The following is a 15,615-nucleotide window of genomic DNA, read 5'->3' on the forward strand; positions in this document are numbered from 1 at the left end:
TCATTGCTGCCCTATAAAAGGTCTCCCCACCTGCCAGTTTTTCAGATCACTGGCTTCTTCCAGTCTTATTCCTATCAGCAAAGAGGGTAAGTCTCTATACTGGATAAAGACATGGTGAGAAACAGAGCCTTGGTGAAGCTGGGGTGGAATGAGAGCTATGGGATGAAGGGTGAGTGAGGACTAGACACTGAGGAAATCTGCTGAAGGAGGCTGAAGGCAATGCTGGTGGGAAACTTGGAGCCTGGGGTGTGAGAGGAAAGGAAGGGGGGCAAGACGAGCTGGTATTCCTGTGTAAGAAGGGACTTTAGAGAACTGGCTCCCCATCCCCTTAGCTGAGTATGGTTGTGCAGTCCTCTCTTGGGTCCATGGGCTAATGAGGCCAACTGATAGTCCAGCTGGTTCGGGGAGCATGTGGTGGAAACCTGCTCAACTTTAGCCTTGTTCTTTGCTCCTTACCGGGCACAGCTTGAGGCTCATGTTGGCTCAGGGTCCATTGACACAAATTTGCCTTTCCTGGGTATTCCTTGTCTGGGCAGGAGGAAGAGGGGAAGTCACCCTGGAGAGAATTGGTGGCAGGGGGCAATCATCTGGGAGCAGCAGTTTCCAAAGGGTAATTCACAATGCAGACACTGAAGTAAGATGAGGGGAGGCTTGGAGAGTTGGGTAGAAACACAGGCAGCACCATTTCAAGCCTCCATTTCCCAATATAGAGACTGAGGCCCAGAGATGAGCGGTGACTTGTACCAAGCCACATAGCCAGGTACAGGCACAGGAGCAGAGCTGAGAGTCCCTGGCTCTGAATCTACCTCCTGCCAAGTATACAGCCTCTGGATGTCTGCATCCTTCTCAAGAAAGCCCTGCTTGCAAATCACTGTATTCAAAGGGGATGTTGAAGGTTTCCCCTAGAAACCTTCATAGTTATATAGTTCTAATGAAACCTTTCTTTACAGATTTTGCAAAGCCACAGAACAATGTGTGACCAGCAGAAGCAGCCACAGTTCCCTCCATCTTGTGTGAAAGGCTCGGGACTAGGGGCTGGACAGGGTACCAATGGTGCCTCTGTGAAATGCCCAGTTCCATGCCAGACCAAAACTGTCTGTGTGACGGGCCCTGCTCCATGCCCCACTCAAACCTATGTGAAGTACCAAGTTCCATGCCAGACTCAAACCTACGTGAAGTGCCCAGCTCCCTGCCAGACGACCTATGTGAAATACCCAACTCCCTGCCAAACTTACGTGAAGTGCCCAGCTCCCTGCCAGACGACCTATGTGAAATACCCAGCTCCCTGCCAAACCTATGTGAAGTGCCCAGCTCCCTGCCAGACGACCTATGTGAAATGCCCAACTCCCTGCCAAACCTACGTGAAGTGCCCAGCTCCCTGCCAGACGACCTACATTAAAAGTCCAGCTCCCTGCCAGACCCAGACGTGCTGTGTCCAGGGTGCTTCTCCTTGCCAGAGCTATTACGTTCAAGCTCCTGCAAGTGGCTCAACCTCCCAGTACTGTGCCCCTGACCCATGCTCTGCTCCCTGTTCCACCAGCTACTGTTGTCTGGCTCCCCGGACCTTCGGCGTGAGTCCCCTGAGACGCTGGATTCAGCGGCCCCAGGACTGCAACACAGGATCGTCTGGCTGCTGTGACAATTCGGGAAGCTCTGGATGCTGTGGTTCTGGGGGCTGTGGCTGCAGCTGTGGATGTGGCAGCTCTGGGTGCTGTGGCTCTGGGTGCTGCTGTTTGGGAATCATCCCCATGAGGTCCCGAGGTCCTGCATGCTGTGACCATGAGGATGACTGCTGCTGCTAAACATACCACAGCTCAACTCCGGAATGCACTGCCCAGCTACCCCTTCTGGAAAACACACCAGCTTCTGGCCCCCTTTCTGTTATTGCCAGTGAGGTAGAACCTCATCACTTCGCCTCTGTGCTTTGCTTCTCTACCAAGGCAGCCTGCCAGAGTTAGCGCAATCCCCAAACTTTGGCATGAATAAAGCTCTGAATGCAATTCATTTTCTGTCTGTTTGTTTGGTCCATATTTATGCTTTCTATCAGGCACTCTTCTGCGTCTTTCTCTTCTTACTCTTGTTTCTCAGCTAGAGGAAAGATCTTCATGAACATGAACAAGTGGACTGAGCTGGTGAAATCCCAGCCTGGGAGCCCCATGCCTTCTAGAATGCTGTGAATAAACTTTCCCATGCAAGTTAGAAGCATCTGATAATGGAGATTTGAGAGTTGGGGCTGTTTTTGTGCTGCCCTTTGATGAGTCTCAGAGTGGGATTGACCATGAAGAGACTCTCATCTTCCTGGGTGTTGGAGGGATTGTGAAATTGTGTCCACTCAGGAGTATCACTGGACCATGTCCCCACCACCGTGCAGAGGGCTTGAACCCATGCAGGATTTTATGAATTACATTTTCTCATCTGACAGGCTTGCTCTCTTGAAACTATAGGTTGAAGGCCTGAGGGAAGAGGCTAGGAGCCCCCTGAAGTGGGTAGCTATACACCAGGTCAGTCCGGGTAGTAAGTGAGCCACCTCCAAAGGAAGGTGAATCTTGTGTGAGGGGCTTCTGGGTCCCATTCTGGGCCCCTCATCCTAGTTAGCTCTTTCTTCTCCATTGCTTAGCTAGCTCTAGAGAATTTGGGGTGGACTTCTGTAACTAGAGATTCCAAAATACACACATTAAAAAATAGAGGAGTAACAAGTGTTTAAAACAACCCCACAAGCCCTGGTTCATAGGAGACAATATGTTTGGTGATGCATAAATAATGTATAAAGGAATGAATGAAAAAGAGCAGGGAATCATGTGTTTGTTTCTAAACTGTCTCTGTGGATTAACCCTGGACACTAGCAGAAGGTCATCTTGACTACTCTGCTGCCTTTGAATGTCTAAACACCTGTAGCTCCACAAAGAGCACACCATCCCTTCATCCAAACTCCCTAAACTTGCAGCCCAGTCACTGGAAACCCACTCAGGGATGGAACTGCCTTGGCCAGGGCCACACTTCCCTCTTGTACCAACTGGGTCCTGCAATGTAGGAGGATGGGGTGCTGAAGTTCCCTGTGGTCTGGTTTCTTTAGAGAATGGTATCTGCAAAGCCCAACCCGGCACTGAAAATATTGTAGGGAATCCTCTTTAAAATCCAATGCATACTTCTAAAAACCCCATTTCTATCCTTTTGAATTCCTTCATATTCCATAGCTGTTCATCAGCTTCTCACTAAACTCTCCCAAATGTTCTTAACATCCAGACATTGTGGCTTCTTTGATTTCTTTCTCTCCTTGCTTACTCTCCTTTCCTCCTCAATCCCACCTGATTCTGGTACTGGTTATGTAAATGACTTGAGTTTTTCTGTCTCCCTTGTTAATTCTCTCTGTACTTACCCAATCTTAGTATTCTCTGCTCCACAGGAATTAACCTAAGAATAAAACCTCTCCTCTTTTCTCCAGCTGTTCTAATGTTCTCTCTAAGTCACTCTACTGACTTTGTACAAGAGGGAGGAATGTAGTTGAAACCAAGAGCTAACCTGATGAAGCTCACCAAACTTAACCTGCCTTGCTTGCTTTTAGTTACTTACTTCTAGTTAATCTTAAAACCTGTGTAGCTAAAAGTCACACAGCTAAGCAATCTGCTAGCTTCCTTTTAGAGAACATCCCTGACACATAAGTTACCAGGCTGATGGTCCCTTGTTGTTTTTTAAGAACTTGGTGTTGGTTGTTTTCTAGTTCAAGCTGAAACCACTGGCCCTTCAACTGGGCCTGCAAGAATGCCTGAGAGGCGACCTTTTGATGTCCGAGGGTCAGAAGCTCCTCCCTCAGATTATGCTAATACCACCATTTTCTGAACATGCTTCTTATGAAGAGCCATGAAGCTCGACTGTGCATTTGCAGATCGCCACTTGCCTCACTGTTCCTCACCTCCAACTGCCTTTCCCCAGGCCCTGAACTACCTTGCTCCTCTATCCCATCAATATCTCTGAAACCATATCTTTGGAAAGGTGGATTTGAGATATGTTGGCTGTCCTGGCTTACAGCGCACAGGCAGCACACATCTAGTTCAGTAGCACAATTATAAAGCTCAAAGGGCAAAAATATAATTTTCTTTAATAGGGTGCATGAGTGGAAGAAAAAGTCAAGGAGCAAAAACCTACACATTAGTACATCTCAATTGATTGCATATCTTAGACTTTTCTGTTTTATTATATAGGATCATAATACATGTTGCCCTATAACTAGCTGTTTTCATTTAATACATGAATGTTGAACATAAATTTTGGTTAGTGCATATAGTTGTATCTTATTTCCTTTTGTTGTTTGGTTTTTAATATTTTCTTAGTGTGGTTGCTCAAAGATTTATCTAACCACCCCCCTAAATTGCCCTTTTTGATTTCTCTCTTTCTCTTCTGTTTTTCTCTCTGTCTCTGTTTGTCTCTTATTATTACTATATAAGTTGCTGTTAATGCTTTTTAACAATGTTTTCACATTTTCTATTGAAATGAAACACACTTCTAGAAAAGTATACAGATTATAAGTGTATTACTCACTGAACACACACGTGTAACCACCATCTGGACCCCAGAAATCTAATGTCATATTAAAAACAAATAAAGTCTCTGTTTACCATGAACTAGGAGGCTGAATTTGGAGATAGGAGATGGATTAGAGCAGAAATAGCTTTATATAACCCCAAACCTTCGCAGGAGCCCTGATTGTGTGTTAGGTGGATATGTAGAAAAGACAATGTAAACAGAAGCATCAGCCCTGAGGTCTAGGTCCTCCAGGCATCCAGGTGAGTTCTGAGAGCACCTACCAGTGACCCCAACACATAGCAGCATGACCTTGCTCTTACACAGCGCAGAGGACACTGAGCAGCCTGTGACCAGTGCTTGAGAAACCCTCAGTAACCTGGCCAGTGTGAAGGGTCTATAACAACTTTCTGGTCAGATTATAATTCATTTATCTAATATACAGTCATTGAACTTCTGTGTCATTCTGGGTACCATCTCTATTGGTTTGGAGTTTACAGCAGAGAGGAAGAATTTTAAAAATCAAGTAATTCAATAAACAAATGAAAGTTGCATCTAAGACTAGAGTTATAAAGAAAGTGTTTCAAATACTCTGTAATATGCACATTTTACATGGTCGGGAAGATCAGAAAAGACTTCCCTGAGCAAGTGCAGCTTGACCCCAAGGTTGAGCAGGAGTTACTAACAAAGCAGTGAAGGAAGATTTTTCCACGCAGAGGCAAGGGCACAGGCAGGGTCTGCTGCGGGGAGCGGGAGGGGCAGAGAACAACAAGTGTAAGGGGCTGGTGATGAGAGAGTGAGAATAGAAGCAGAAAGGGGCAGAAGTGCCTGGGAGCTAAGGGCAGCCTCAGTGTGGGGCATCCCAGCAGCCACTGCCAGGTTGCAAACAGGCCATGGGATTTGTGCCTTTTAAAGTTTAATTTTCTCTGCAGAAAAAAAAAAAATAGATATACTTTTAGAGCATATAAAGGAGAATCTAAAACAATTGCCCAAGAGCATTAGTGTACCTGGTTCTCTCCTCGCCCTGCCATGCGTAACTCCCTCTCTGGGTCTGGTTTTCATGTCTGTGAGATGGCAGCTTGGGCCATAAGACGAGTAGGGTGCATTTCGGCACCAGCATCAGGTGATCTTTGCCTCCCAGTACAAGGACTTCAGGGTCTCGTTTTAAAACTGATGAGTTATGGCCTTCAGAATATTCAGTTTCAAGGCATTTTTTGTTTAACCAAAAGTTCTACCATATTCTGTTTTTTTGTTTGTTTGTTTTGGTTTTTTTGTTTTTGTTTCTGTTTTTGTTTCAGGTGACAAAGGATTTATTGGAAATGGAGTAGCCACAGATTTAAGTAAGAAATGGAACACTTGAATTTCAGGAAAAACAAACAGGAAATCACAAGGACCTCAGTTCCAGGAGTCTGTGGCCTTTTTGATAAAAGCTGATCCTACAAATGTGACTCAGCTCCTACTAACATCAATTCCTGTGCCTCTCATTTTGACGTCAAATTCTTGTTTTTAATACTTTAAGTTCTAGGGTACATGTGCACAACGTGCAGGTTTGTTACATATATATACATGTGCCGTGTAATCTTGATGCACTGTTTCTAATGTAAGATAATCCAAATTTCCTGGCTTTTGTTGTTTTGTTTTGTTTTGTTTTTTGTTTTTTGTTTTGAGGTGGAGTCTCTCTCTGTCGCCCAGGCTGGAGTGCAGTGGCACAACATCGACTCACTGCAAGCTCCGCCTTCCAGGTTCACTCCATTCTCCTGCCTCAGCCTCCAGAGTAGCTGGGACTACAGGAGCCCGCCACCACGCCCAGCTAATTTTTTGTATTTTTAGTATATACAGGGTTTCACCATGTTAGCCAGGATGGCCTCGATCTTCTGACCTTTTGATCCGCCCCCTTGGCCTCTCAAAATGCTGGGATTACAGGCGTGAGCCACCACAGCCGGCCAACTTCCTGACTCTTGATACCTCTACAATATTTATTGGAGATTTAACAGTAAATCATTTAGAGACAATGACAAGTCCAAAACACGGAACGAAACCCCAGGGAAACTGGACAGAGATTCCTTGAACAGGCTGAGATGCTGCTATCCTGGGATCTACTATGAATCTGCTTTCCCATAATATTTCTGGAGTAGAAAAGTCTACTGAGTAGAATCCTAACCCCACTTGCCTGGGTAAGATAGTTTTTATGATGATTTCTCTTGCAGGAAAATACTTCTGCCAAATATCCTGACAAGTAAGGCTAACACCTGCAGAGAGACTTTGTAATATTTCACAAAATTACTAAATAAAACATAGTCACATACATCTAAACTTTTGTATCTTACATGTATATTATACATGTATTGTGAATGTACAGCCAATATTAGTAAATACCCATAAGACAAATGACTCAAATCTGTTTATTCCTGACACCTAAAGGAAAAGACAGAGAATTGCCCTTTATTTATCGAGGGCCTATGATGTGTGCCAGGCACTGTGTTAGTCACTCTGCGTGTGATGTTCTCCTTATCTGAACAATGGGAACACTGGTCTAAATTAGCCGGCAGGTTTTGGGAGAAGGCCAGTGTTGTCAGTGTTGTGGTAAGATCTGGACTTTTGAGTCAGACACGTGTATTTACTGACCCTATGACTCCAGACAAGTTTGTGGTCTCTCTGCTCAGAGAGATTGTGTCTTAAACTGCCTAAGATAATGCCTTCCACATAATAGGTTCATAATGTGTTAAGCCATTTTCCTATTCCTGGTTGGAGGTGCTCTGACAGGAAATATGAAACGCAACTTAGAGGCTAAGAGGGTCACAATCATATTAAATGAAAAGTATTAAGGGGGGGTTTGTGGTTTGGAATTTTTAGTTCTATGGCAAAATGTAGTGAGAGAAGGTTTTCATTACAAAGTTACGAAAATGTGTAACCTGACATTACAAGTGACCGTTGTCTCCCAGCTTCTCCTACCTCTGTTTTTATACCAGCTCTGCCACAAATTCTTTTTGTAACATTAAATAAGCCATTTCACCTATTTTAGCCTCAGTTGCCTCTTCTGTAAAATGGGGAAGTTGGGTGCGACCATCACTAAGAGCCTTTTCTACCTCTAATACTCTGCAGCTCCCATTCTTTGAATCTTCCTCAAAGTTCAGAGACAGTATCTCCCTAAGATACTAGAAATGGGGCAGTGATTTTAGAGATCACCACTTGCACCCCATAATGGAGCATAAGAAGTGGGGCACCCGAAAAATAGCTCCTGGATTGGAGCCAGTGCTTGAGAAAAAAAGGGGAATCTATACCGGGTCCTCAGACAGAAGTTGGCTTGGGAAAATGTCATGATCAGATATGTTTCTTTGTCATCTGTGTAAGGATCTCCACCCAGCTGATGGCAGCGTATGGCCTGATTTAGCATGTCTACTGCGTGAAACAAATGGGTGTTGGGGCGGGCTGGGCCACCCGGGGAGAAAGAGGAGGCAGGGTAGTATGTGCAGCACCAAAGGGCTGAGAAAGGCGGGCAGTGAGTCATCTTCTCAGAGATCCTCATGACCAGCGCTTGTGCTCAGCTTACATGGACGTTCTGCTGGGAGACCTGTTTGTCTTAACCTACTAGACTGGGCACCCTGCCTTGTTTGCTTTGATTTACCCATAGCCAAGCACAGGATGGCACTCAATATATTCCTGTCAAATAAAGGAATAAATTTTCCCCCGTTTAAGTGTTTACCCCATGGAGATTTCCTGTATTGTGCAAATCCAGTCTAATTACTCAGGGAGCATCAGAAAGGACTCCTAGGCTTGGCTTCTGTGGATTTCTCAGACCGGAAAATGTCAACTAAACACTATCTACTGTTCATTGAGCCTGTCACAGTGCCAGGTCCTCTGACCACCCTGTCTCAGAGAGTACATTGTCCAATTCCTCACCCTACCCTGTTTTATTTTTCTTCCTAGACTGTTTTACTGCCTGATACTACATTACATATTCATTTGTTAATTGTTTTTCCTTTCCTGTTAGGATGGAAGCACCTTGAAGTCAAGGGTCCTGTGTATCTTATTCACTATTTGTATCCTCATGCCAAGAGCAATGTCTTGCATTAACATAACATAACATAACATAACATAACATAACATAACATAGCATAACATAATATAACATAACATAACAAATAGTTAATACATATTTATTGGAAGAGTGATTAATTCTCATTCATAATCCAAGAGGTAGATGTAAGCTTTATCCTCATTTTATAGCTAAGGATAGCCTCCTAGGGTTAAGTAACTCGCCTAAAACCACACGAATTGTTGCTCAGATTTTAACCCAATCTTACTTCAGAGCCTTAGTTCTCAACCAGTGTGTGTTTTTTCTCTCTACTTTAGAATGTAAATTCTACATAGGGAAGGCTTCTGTGCCTTCACGGCATTTGAGAATCTGCTTCCTATCAAATGAACAAGACTTTTATCTTCAACCTCTCTTCATTTTGTGCATCCTTTTCTCTCCAGGTCTCCTTTTAAATACTACTAGTAATGATAACTAAAAATTATAAGGTAGGCCAGGTGCAGTGGCTCATGCCTGTAATCCCAGCACTTTTGGAGGCTGAGGTGGGCGGATCACCTGAGGTCGGGAGTTCGAGACCCGTCTGGCCAACGTGGCAGAAACTAAAAATGCAAAAATTAGCCAGGTGTGGTGGCAGGCACCTGTAGTCCCAGCTACTGGGAAGGCTGAGGAAGGAGAATCACTTGAACCCAGGAGGCAGAAGTTGCAATGAACTGAGATCACGCCACTGCACTCACTCCAGCCTGGGCAACAGAGTGAGACTTCGTCTCAAAGAAACAAACAAAAAAGCTGCCAGGTAAAATCTACTTCACATGCTCTTTTTGTATTATACAGCAATCTAAAATCCAATGTTCCATTTAAAAAGCAACCATATGCAACAGTAAATATTTATAACTGCTCCATTATAACAGGTGAGGAAACGGAGGTTCAGAGAAGTTAAGTTGGTTCAGAGAAGTTAAGAAGTTAAGTTGGAATTGATCCAGGTGACTAAGTATGTGGTGGGACAAAATCCAGAACAGGAGTTTTGTACACAGATCCCATTCTTGTGTCTGTGACAGCTGGTGCCCCTTGGTTCCACTGTGTCCTTCTCTTCTCCTCATCCTTCTCTTCCTGGTCCCCCTGGAGCCTCATGTTCCTCCTCGCATATTGCAAAAGCTCTTCAGAATAAGTTGCTCCTTCCATGACAGACTTCCTGAAGGCATGATTGGCATCATCCCCATTATTGGGGACTTAAGTCCTGGGGATAAACCAAGAGGGCTCTGGAAAGCCCAGGTTGAGGTGGGTGTGGCCACACATCTCAGAAATTACCTGCCTGTTCACACACAGGACCACTCCTCACCCAGACCCTCAGGAAGGGTTTATATTTTCACTTGGTAACATGTATTGAACTCACTGCTGGGTGTGGGGAACACCAACATGAAGAAGGCAGGGTCTCTGCCTTTGAGGAGCTCACAGTCTCCTGGCTGAACCAGCATGTCAGATAACAAAAACAAAATGATAAACATAGCAAACAAGACATTATGGGAAGAGAGGAAAGATGCTCAACATCTCCTGGAGGTCAGGACAACCTCTGAAAAGTCTATTACAACATTCAAGAGATGAGAAGCTCCTCAGTCAGAGAGGACAGCGAGGGGTCACTGACCTGAAAATGTACTTGTGAAAACAACTTGCCTAGGACACAAGTGTCTCCCAGCAGGGACGATTTGTTTTTGCTTCTGCCAGAGGCCAGAGGGTCTCCTCTTCTAGGACCACCTGTGACAAAGTCCACAGCGGGGAGTGTCTAGAGCACGGCGGCAAGCCTTCGCAGTTGCTTTCTCCCAGCTCAGCCTCCCCTGAGAGTGAGTCCAGCTGACTCCAGGGTGATCTACTATTCAATTTTACACACCGTCAGGGGACTGGGCTCTGACTTCTGTCCTCATCAAGTAAGGTGAGCAAAAGGAAAGGCTGATTATGTTGATTTTATCTTTAGAGCAAAAGCAAATTACTCTTGCATAGTTTCTATTTTCTCTCATTTTCTCTTTAGTTTTTGCTTGGTAATTCCTATTCCTAACTAGTGTGAGTGTGTGTAAATGCACGCACACATGCATATATACAGTTGCACACACACAAAAGAGCTGGTTTTACAGAAATGCTACATTAGATATATACACCAATTATGGAGTATATTTTTTAAAAAGAACATTTCCATTTCCAGCAGTTCCATCTTTCATATCATTAAGAAAATAGGCATCAGGAAGCACTGTATCTTTAAAGATCTGAGCTACTTTCTCATGGAGATAAGAAAAAGAATCTACATATTTTCAGTGCCTATGCCCTTCTAATTATTATGCAGTTCCACATTCCTGGGCTAGTTCTGGGCCATTGGATGTTTGATGGAGCCATCTCATGACACACCTACGAGACTATTTATTGATGTTTATCATAGATTCCCCTTAAAAACCATTGAGGATCTAACATGTGTTGGACATTGGCATGCTTTCCCACCATTTAACTCAATTATAATCAACATCTCCACAAAAGGCACTGACAGGTATCTTTTCAATGCCAGCAATCCTAATGCCAATCCCTTTGTGGTATAAAATATATAAAGTTTACCCTTCTAAATTCTCAGCGAGACAGAGTGAAAACAGCATAAGCTTTGGAGTCAAATGCCTCTAAATTATAATTTTACTTCTACCACCTACTAGTTTACTGCACTGAGACAAGATATTTTAACTTCTTTGAGTTTTAATTTCTTCACTTGTGAAAGACAAATATTGTTATCAGCCTTGCAGTGTTATTTTACGGACTGAATGACGTTAATATTTGTAGACTATCTGAACCATTGCGGACATTATTTCAAATAATGCTTTCTTGAAAAAGGTTTCAAAAATGTAGTAAATATCACAATGTGTCTAACTTGTGCATCATTATCGTTAGCCTCTGAGTATTGTTGTAGAGTGCCATACATTAAACTCACTACAAAAATGAAAGTGAGTCAGCAGTCAGAAAAGAAGTACAGAATTCTAAGATTCAAACTATGCAGACCTATCAAGATTCTCACTGTTACCCCAGGTCCCTAGGGTCCCAGGCTCACTAGAGAGGAGTACCCTAGAAGTGGGCACTGGCTGGGGTGGCCCTGCTGCTCTGCGGAGTGGGGGTGATGCCCTCCGGTTTCATACCCATGCTTTTCCTGCCATGCCCTGGCCATCACCAGTCAGGACGTCTGCTCTGCTGGACCCTGGGGTAGTGCTTCTCCTAGAGTATATGTCTGTATATACATATATATGCTTTATGGGTGAGGTGAGCTTCACCCCACAACTTGAAGATTAAAATAGAGTCTGTGTGACAGGGAAAGGGAGTGAGGGGAGAGGAACTTGCTAAGGTATCTGAGACTGGGAGTCAAAGATGGAGTTGGAGAAAGAAAGACAGAAATTAATTTACATTTCATGAAGCACAGGAACTCTTCTCATGGGAATTTCTTGGATTTTTGTGCCTTGTATATTGTGTGTGATTTCTACAGCACTCTGATGGCTGCACATTCCTTCAGAATACAAAGGGCCCATGTACTTGCTTATGAAAAATAGTTGTGTTTAGCGAATCAGCCTTCTTTCCTAAAGCCAAATTTTGAAGAAAGGCACTGTGATTTCAATGTGTTCCCAAAAAGTTTTTGTGTTGGAAACTTAATCCCTAATGCAACAGTGTTGAGTGGTAGGGCCTAGTAAGAGGAAATTGGGTCATGAGGGCTCATGAATGGCAGAGCCCTCGTGAATGGATTATGTTGTTATCATGGGAGTGGGTTAATTATCTCGAGAGTGGGTTGTTATAAAGTGAATCTGGGCCAGGTGTGGTGGCTCACGCCTGTAATTCCAGCACATTGAAAGGCCGAGGCGGGAAGATTGTTTGAGACCTGTCTGGCCAACACAGTGAAACCTCTTCTGTACAAAACATTTAAAAATATTAGCCAGGTGTGGTGATGCACACCTGTGATCCCAGCTACTTGGGAGACTGAGGCAGGAGGATCACTTGAGTCCAGGGTATTAGGGCTGCAGTGAGCTGTGATTGTGCCACTGCACTCCAGCCTGGGTGACAGAGCAAGACCCTGTCTCGAAATAAAAATCAAGTTGGTCCAGCCCCTGGTGACTCTGTCTCATGTGCTCTCTTCTGCCTTCCATCTTCCACCATGGGATGACCCTTGTCAGATGTGATGCTGTGCTCTTGGACTTCCCAGCCTCCAAAAGTATGAGCCAAATAAACTTCTGTTCTTTATAAATTACAAAGTCTGAGATACTCAGTTATAGTAGCAGAAAATGAACTAAGAAGAAAAACTGCCAGAAAAGAATTAGGGTGATAATGTTGTTTTATGGTTTTGGAGTTAGCATGCCAGGGTTTAAATCACTAGGCCACTAATAACTCTCAAACTTTGGGCAAGTTACTTAACCTCTTTTTGCCTCAGTCTTCACGTGTCCCCAATCCAAATAATAGACTGGATGCAGTGGTTTATGCCTGTAATCCTAGCACTTTGGGATGCTGAGATTCGAGGATCACTTGAGCCCAGGAGTTCGAGATCAGCCTGGGCATTATAGTGAGATCCCATCTCTACAAAATATACAAAAATTAGCTGGGCATGGTGACACACACCTGTTGTCCCAGCTACTTGGGAGGCTGATACAGGAGGACTTCTTGAGTTCAGGAGTCAGGGGTTGCAACAAGCTATAATTATGCCACTGCACTCCAGCCTGAGCAACAGAATGAGACCCCCCATCTCAGCAAACAAACAAACAAACAAGCAAACAAAGCTGATTATAATTATTATCACTATTTAGTATATAAGCTTCTGTAGAGACTAGATGAGATGTGTAACATAAAATGATGACAGAGGCTCTAGTGCACAGTAGATATTCCACAGATACTATCCTTAACTATTACTGCCTAAAACTGAGGAAGAGAGTGGGTCAGGCCTTTGGAACAAAATGCTAAGAGCCCATTCAATCTAGTCGTCCAATGTGAATACAGAATTGGAGAAGAGCTTAGAAGTAACTGAGTACCTACCTTTGCCCTCAACCTATTTATCTCTCTATTCACGTCTCTCTCAGACCCAGCTTCTCTGTAAAGCAGGTATGAATAGAGCTGCGTTCTTTCCTATTAGAAGTCAATTCTTAGACTTGCTGCCTACCCTAGCAGGTCAGAAAGTGTTGCATATTTCCTGGAAAGTGTCTGGCCATGAATGAAGAGATCTGTGGAAAAGGAATCTGTATTCTTTATTTCTAGGTGGAAATATCTGACCATGTCCCCTCAGTAAGAGCAAACCACTATCTTCCTCTGGAACAAGGACAAAGTAAAAATGTTGCCCTGTGCCCTTCCCTCATTCCCCTGAGTCCTTATGTCCATGCCTTAATACAAATCCATATGCCTGCAGGTATCTTGAAAAGAGTCAAGCCTTCTTCATTGTTTAAGGTGAGGTGAGGAGAAGAATTCTCAATCCTTCTTTAAGACATACTCAAAATCTTTTTCTTTTTTTATAACGGAGTTTCACTGTTGTCACCCAGGCTGGAAGGCTTGAGTGCAATGGCACGATCTTGGTTCACTGGACCTCCGTCTCCTGGGTTCAAGCGATTCTCCTGACTCAGCCTCCCGAGTAGCTGGGATTACAGGCATGAGCCACCACGCCCGGCTAATTTTGTATTTTTAGTCGAGACGGGGTTTCTCCATGTTGGTCAGCCTGGTCTCGAACCCTTGACCTCAGGTGATCTGCCTGCCTCTGCCTCCCAAAGTGCTGAGATTACAGGCATGAGCTCAAAATCTTAAGAAGAGTAAATTGGACCTCAGTATGTAAAAGAAAACCAAATTCATTTATTATAACTAGAATGTTTTTTTATCATAGTTGACTTTTAAAATCACTCTTTTAGGTAAACTATTCTACTTTTAACTGTGAGGTTGGCAAATACATAGTTTAGGAAGAAGGTAGTTCTTAGTATTATAAGAAATAAAGGGGAATACTCAGGTTATAATATATTTATTTGACTCAGTCATTGTCAATGGTTGTGTCCACTGAATTAAGATCATGCAACCACCACTGGTGTCAATCTTATTGTAATATTCAGTAGTTATAATTCTGCTAAAAACAACTTTTAATTTTTTCAGCCCATAAGAAAAACTTTATTCTCTGAAATTCTGCAACATTTAGAATCATTGATTCAATTAGAGAGTAATGTGTGGTCTTTTAGTTCTATGTTAAGTGCAAGGAGATGTATATCTCTTTCTGAATTACCTTGTACAACAATCTCTTCTTCATTGTTCTCAAATTATTATTCCTCCAGTTATGGAGACGTTTTTCCTGCCAGAATCCTCTTATTTTCCACCTCTCTGTGTCTCATTCTTGCACATTGTAGCTATCAGTGTAGATTTCTACATCTCTACATTCACCTGCTTATTTTCATTGCTAAGATTGTGTCTCCAGTCACACCTTGATTTTGTAGAGAATGGTGAAGTACTTGTCTGTTTGGTCTTCTAGATGGTAAACTTTATAAGTACATCTTTGAAGATAAGTGTGGTTTCCAAGTCTCTCTGAATCTTCCATATTACCTGCTGCAATACTTTGCACATTAAATATGTTTAATAGGTGACATAAAATGAGACACACCTAACCCTCATTTTTTTTTTTTTTTGCCATATGTACCTTCATAAATATTCACATATGGCCTTAGTTGAGTTCAACAAGAAAAACAGAACAAAATCAACAGTTCTAATTATATCAGGTAATATCATTTCTTTGTGACAAAGGAGCCTTACTAGGCAGAATGATGCCTATTAAAATACCAAAGCAGGTGAAACAATAATAATCAGTAGAGTAGTAAGAATAGTAGACGTAGAATTTGGTACCACCTTTTGAGTTCTAGCTACCTACATGGTCCTGTACTCAGTGCTTGATAGGTAATATTTCACTTCATGCTTACAGATGAGCAGAACTATGATCACTGTTTTGAAGACAATGAAACTGTACCCTAACTATAACTTGCTTAAGTTTGCACAACTTTCTCAAGAAGCAGGAATGTCAACTTAAGTCTCACTGTCTCACTGACCCCAAA

At 43.1% G+C, this 15,615-nt stretch overlaps 3 protein-coding genes across 18 annotated transcripts in view; 2 read left to right on the forward strand and 1 right to left on the reverse strand.

Moving 5' to 3' along the window:
- The window catches only part of S100A1 (S100 calcium binding protein A1), a 1,186,348-nt gene that overhangs the window by 264,052 nt on the left and 906,681 nt on the right, over positions 1-15,615 (forward strand). Inside the window, exon 1 of one of the 16 annotated variants that reach the window (XM_050754166.1) lies at positions 5,263-5,266. The exons of 14 other annotated variants lie outside the window; for them this stretch is intronic. The gene's annotated coding sequence lies outside the window, so the exon portion shown is untranslated. Of the gene's footprint in view, positions 1-5,262; positions 5,267-7,345; positions 7,351-15,615 lie in introns of those variants that run through there. One more of the 16 variants, XM_050753972.1, reaches the window with a different exon arrangement.
- C1H1orf68 (chromosome 1 C1orf68 homolog) lies at positions 972-1,802 on the forward strand. Its single transcript, XM_050755324.1, has 2 exons — positions 972-1,268; positions 1,323-1,802. The coding sequence occupies exons 1-2, from the start codon at positions 972-974 to the stop codon at positions 1,800-1,802; spliced, it is 777 nt and encodes a 258-aa protein (XP_050611281.1).
- The window catches only part of S100A8 (S100 calcium binding protein A8), a 675,486-nt gene continuing 673,810 nt past the window's right edge, over positions 13,940-15,615 (reverse strand). The window contains exon 4 of the mRNA XM_050756338.1: positions 13,940-13,950. The gene's annotated coding sequence lies outside the window, so the exon portion shown is untranslated. The remainder of the gene's footprint in view (positions 13,951-15,615) is intronic.

Source organism: Macaca thibetana, chromosome 1 (assembly GCF_024542745.1).
Source record: "Macaca thibetana thibetana isolate TM-01 chromosome 1, ASM2454274v1, whole genome shotgun sequence".
Taxonomy (NCBI): domain Eukaryota; kingdom Metazoa; phylum Chordata; class Mammalia; order Primates; family Cercopithecidae; genus Macaca; species Macaca thibetana.

Excerpts from the sequence above, each read along its gene's own strand:
- C1H1orf68 (XM_050755324.1), top strand. The coding sequence starts at position 972 with ATGTGTGACCAGCAGAAGCAGCCACAGTTCCCTCCATCTTGTGTGAAA. Across the intron at positions 1,269-1,322 it reads CTCCCTGCCAGACGACCTAT|ACGACCTATGTGAAATGCCC; the intron begins GTGAAATACCCA and ends GCTCCCTGCCAG.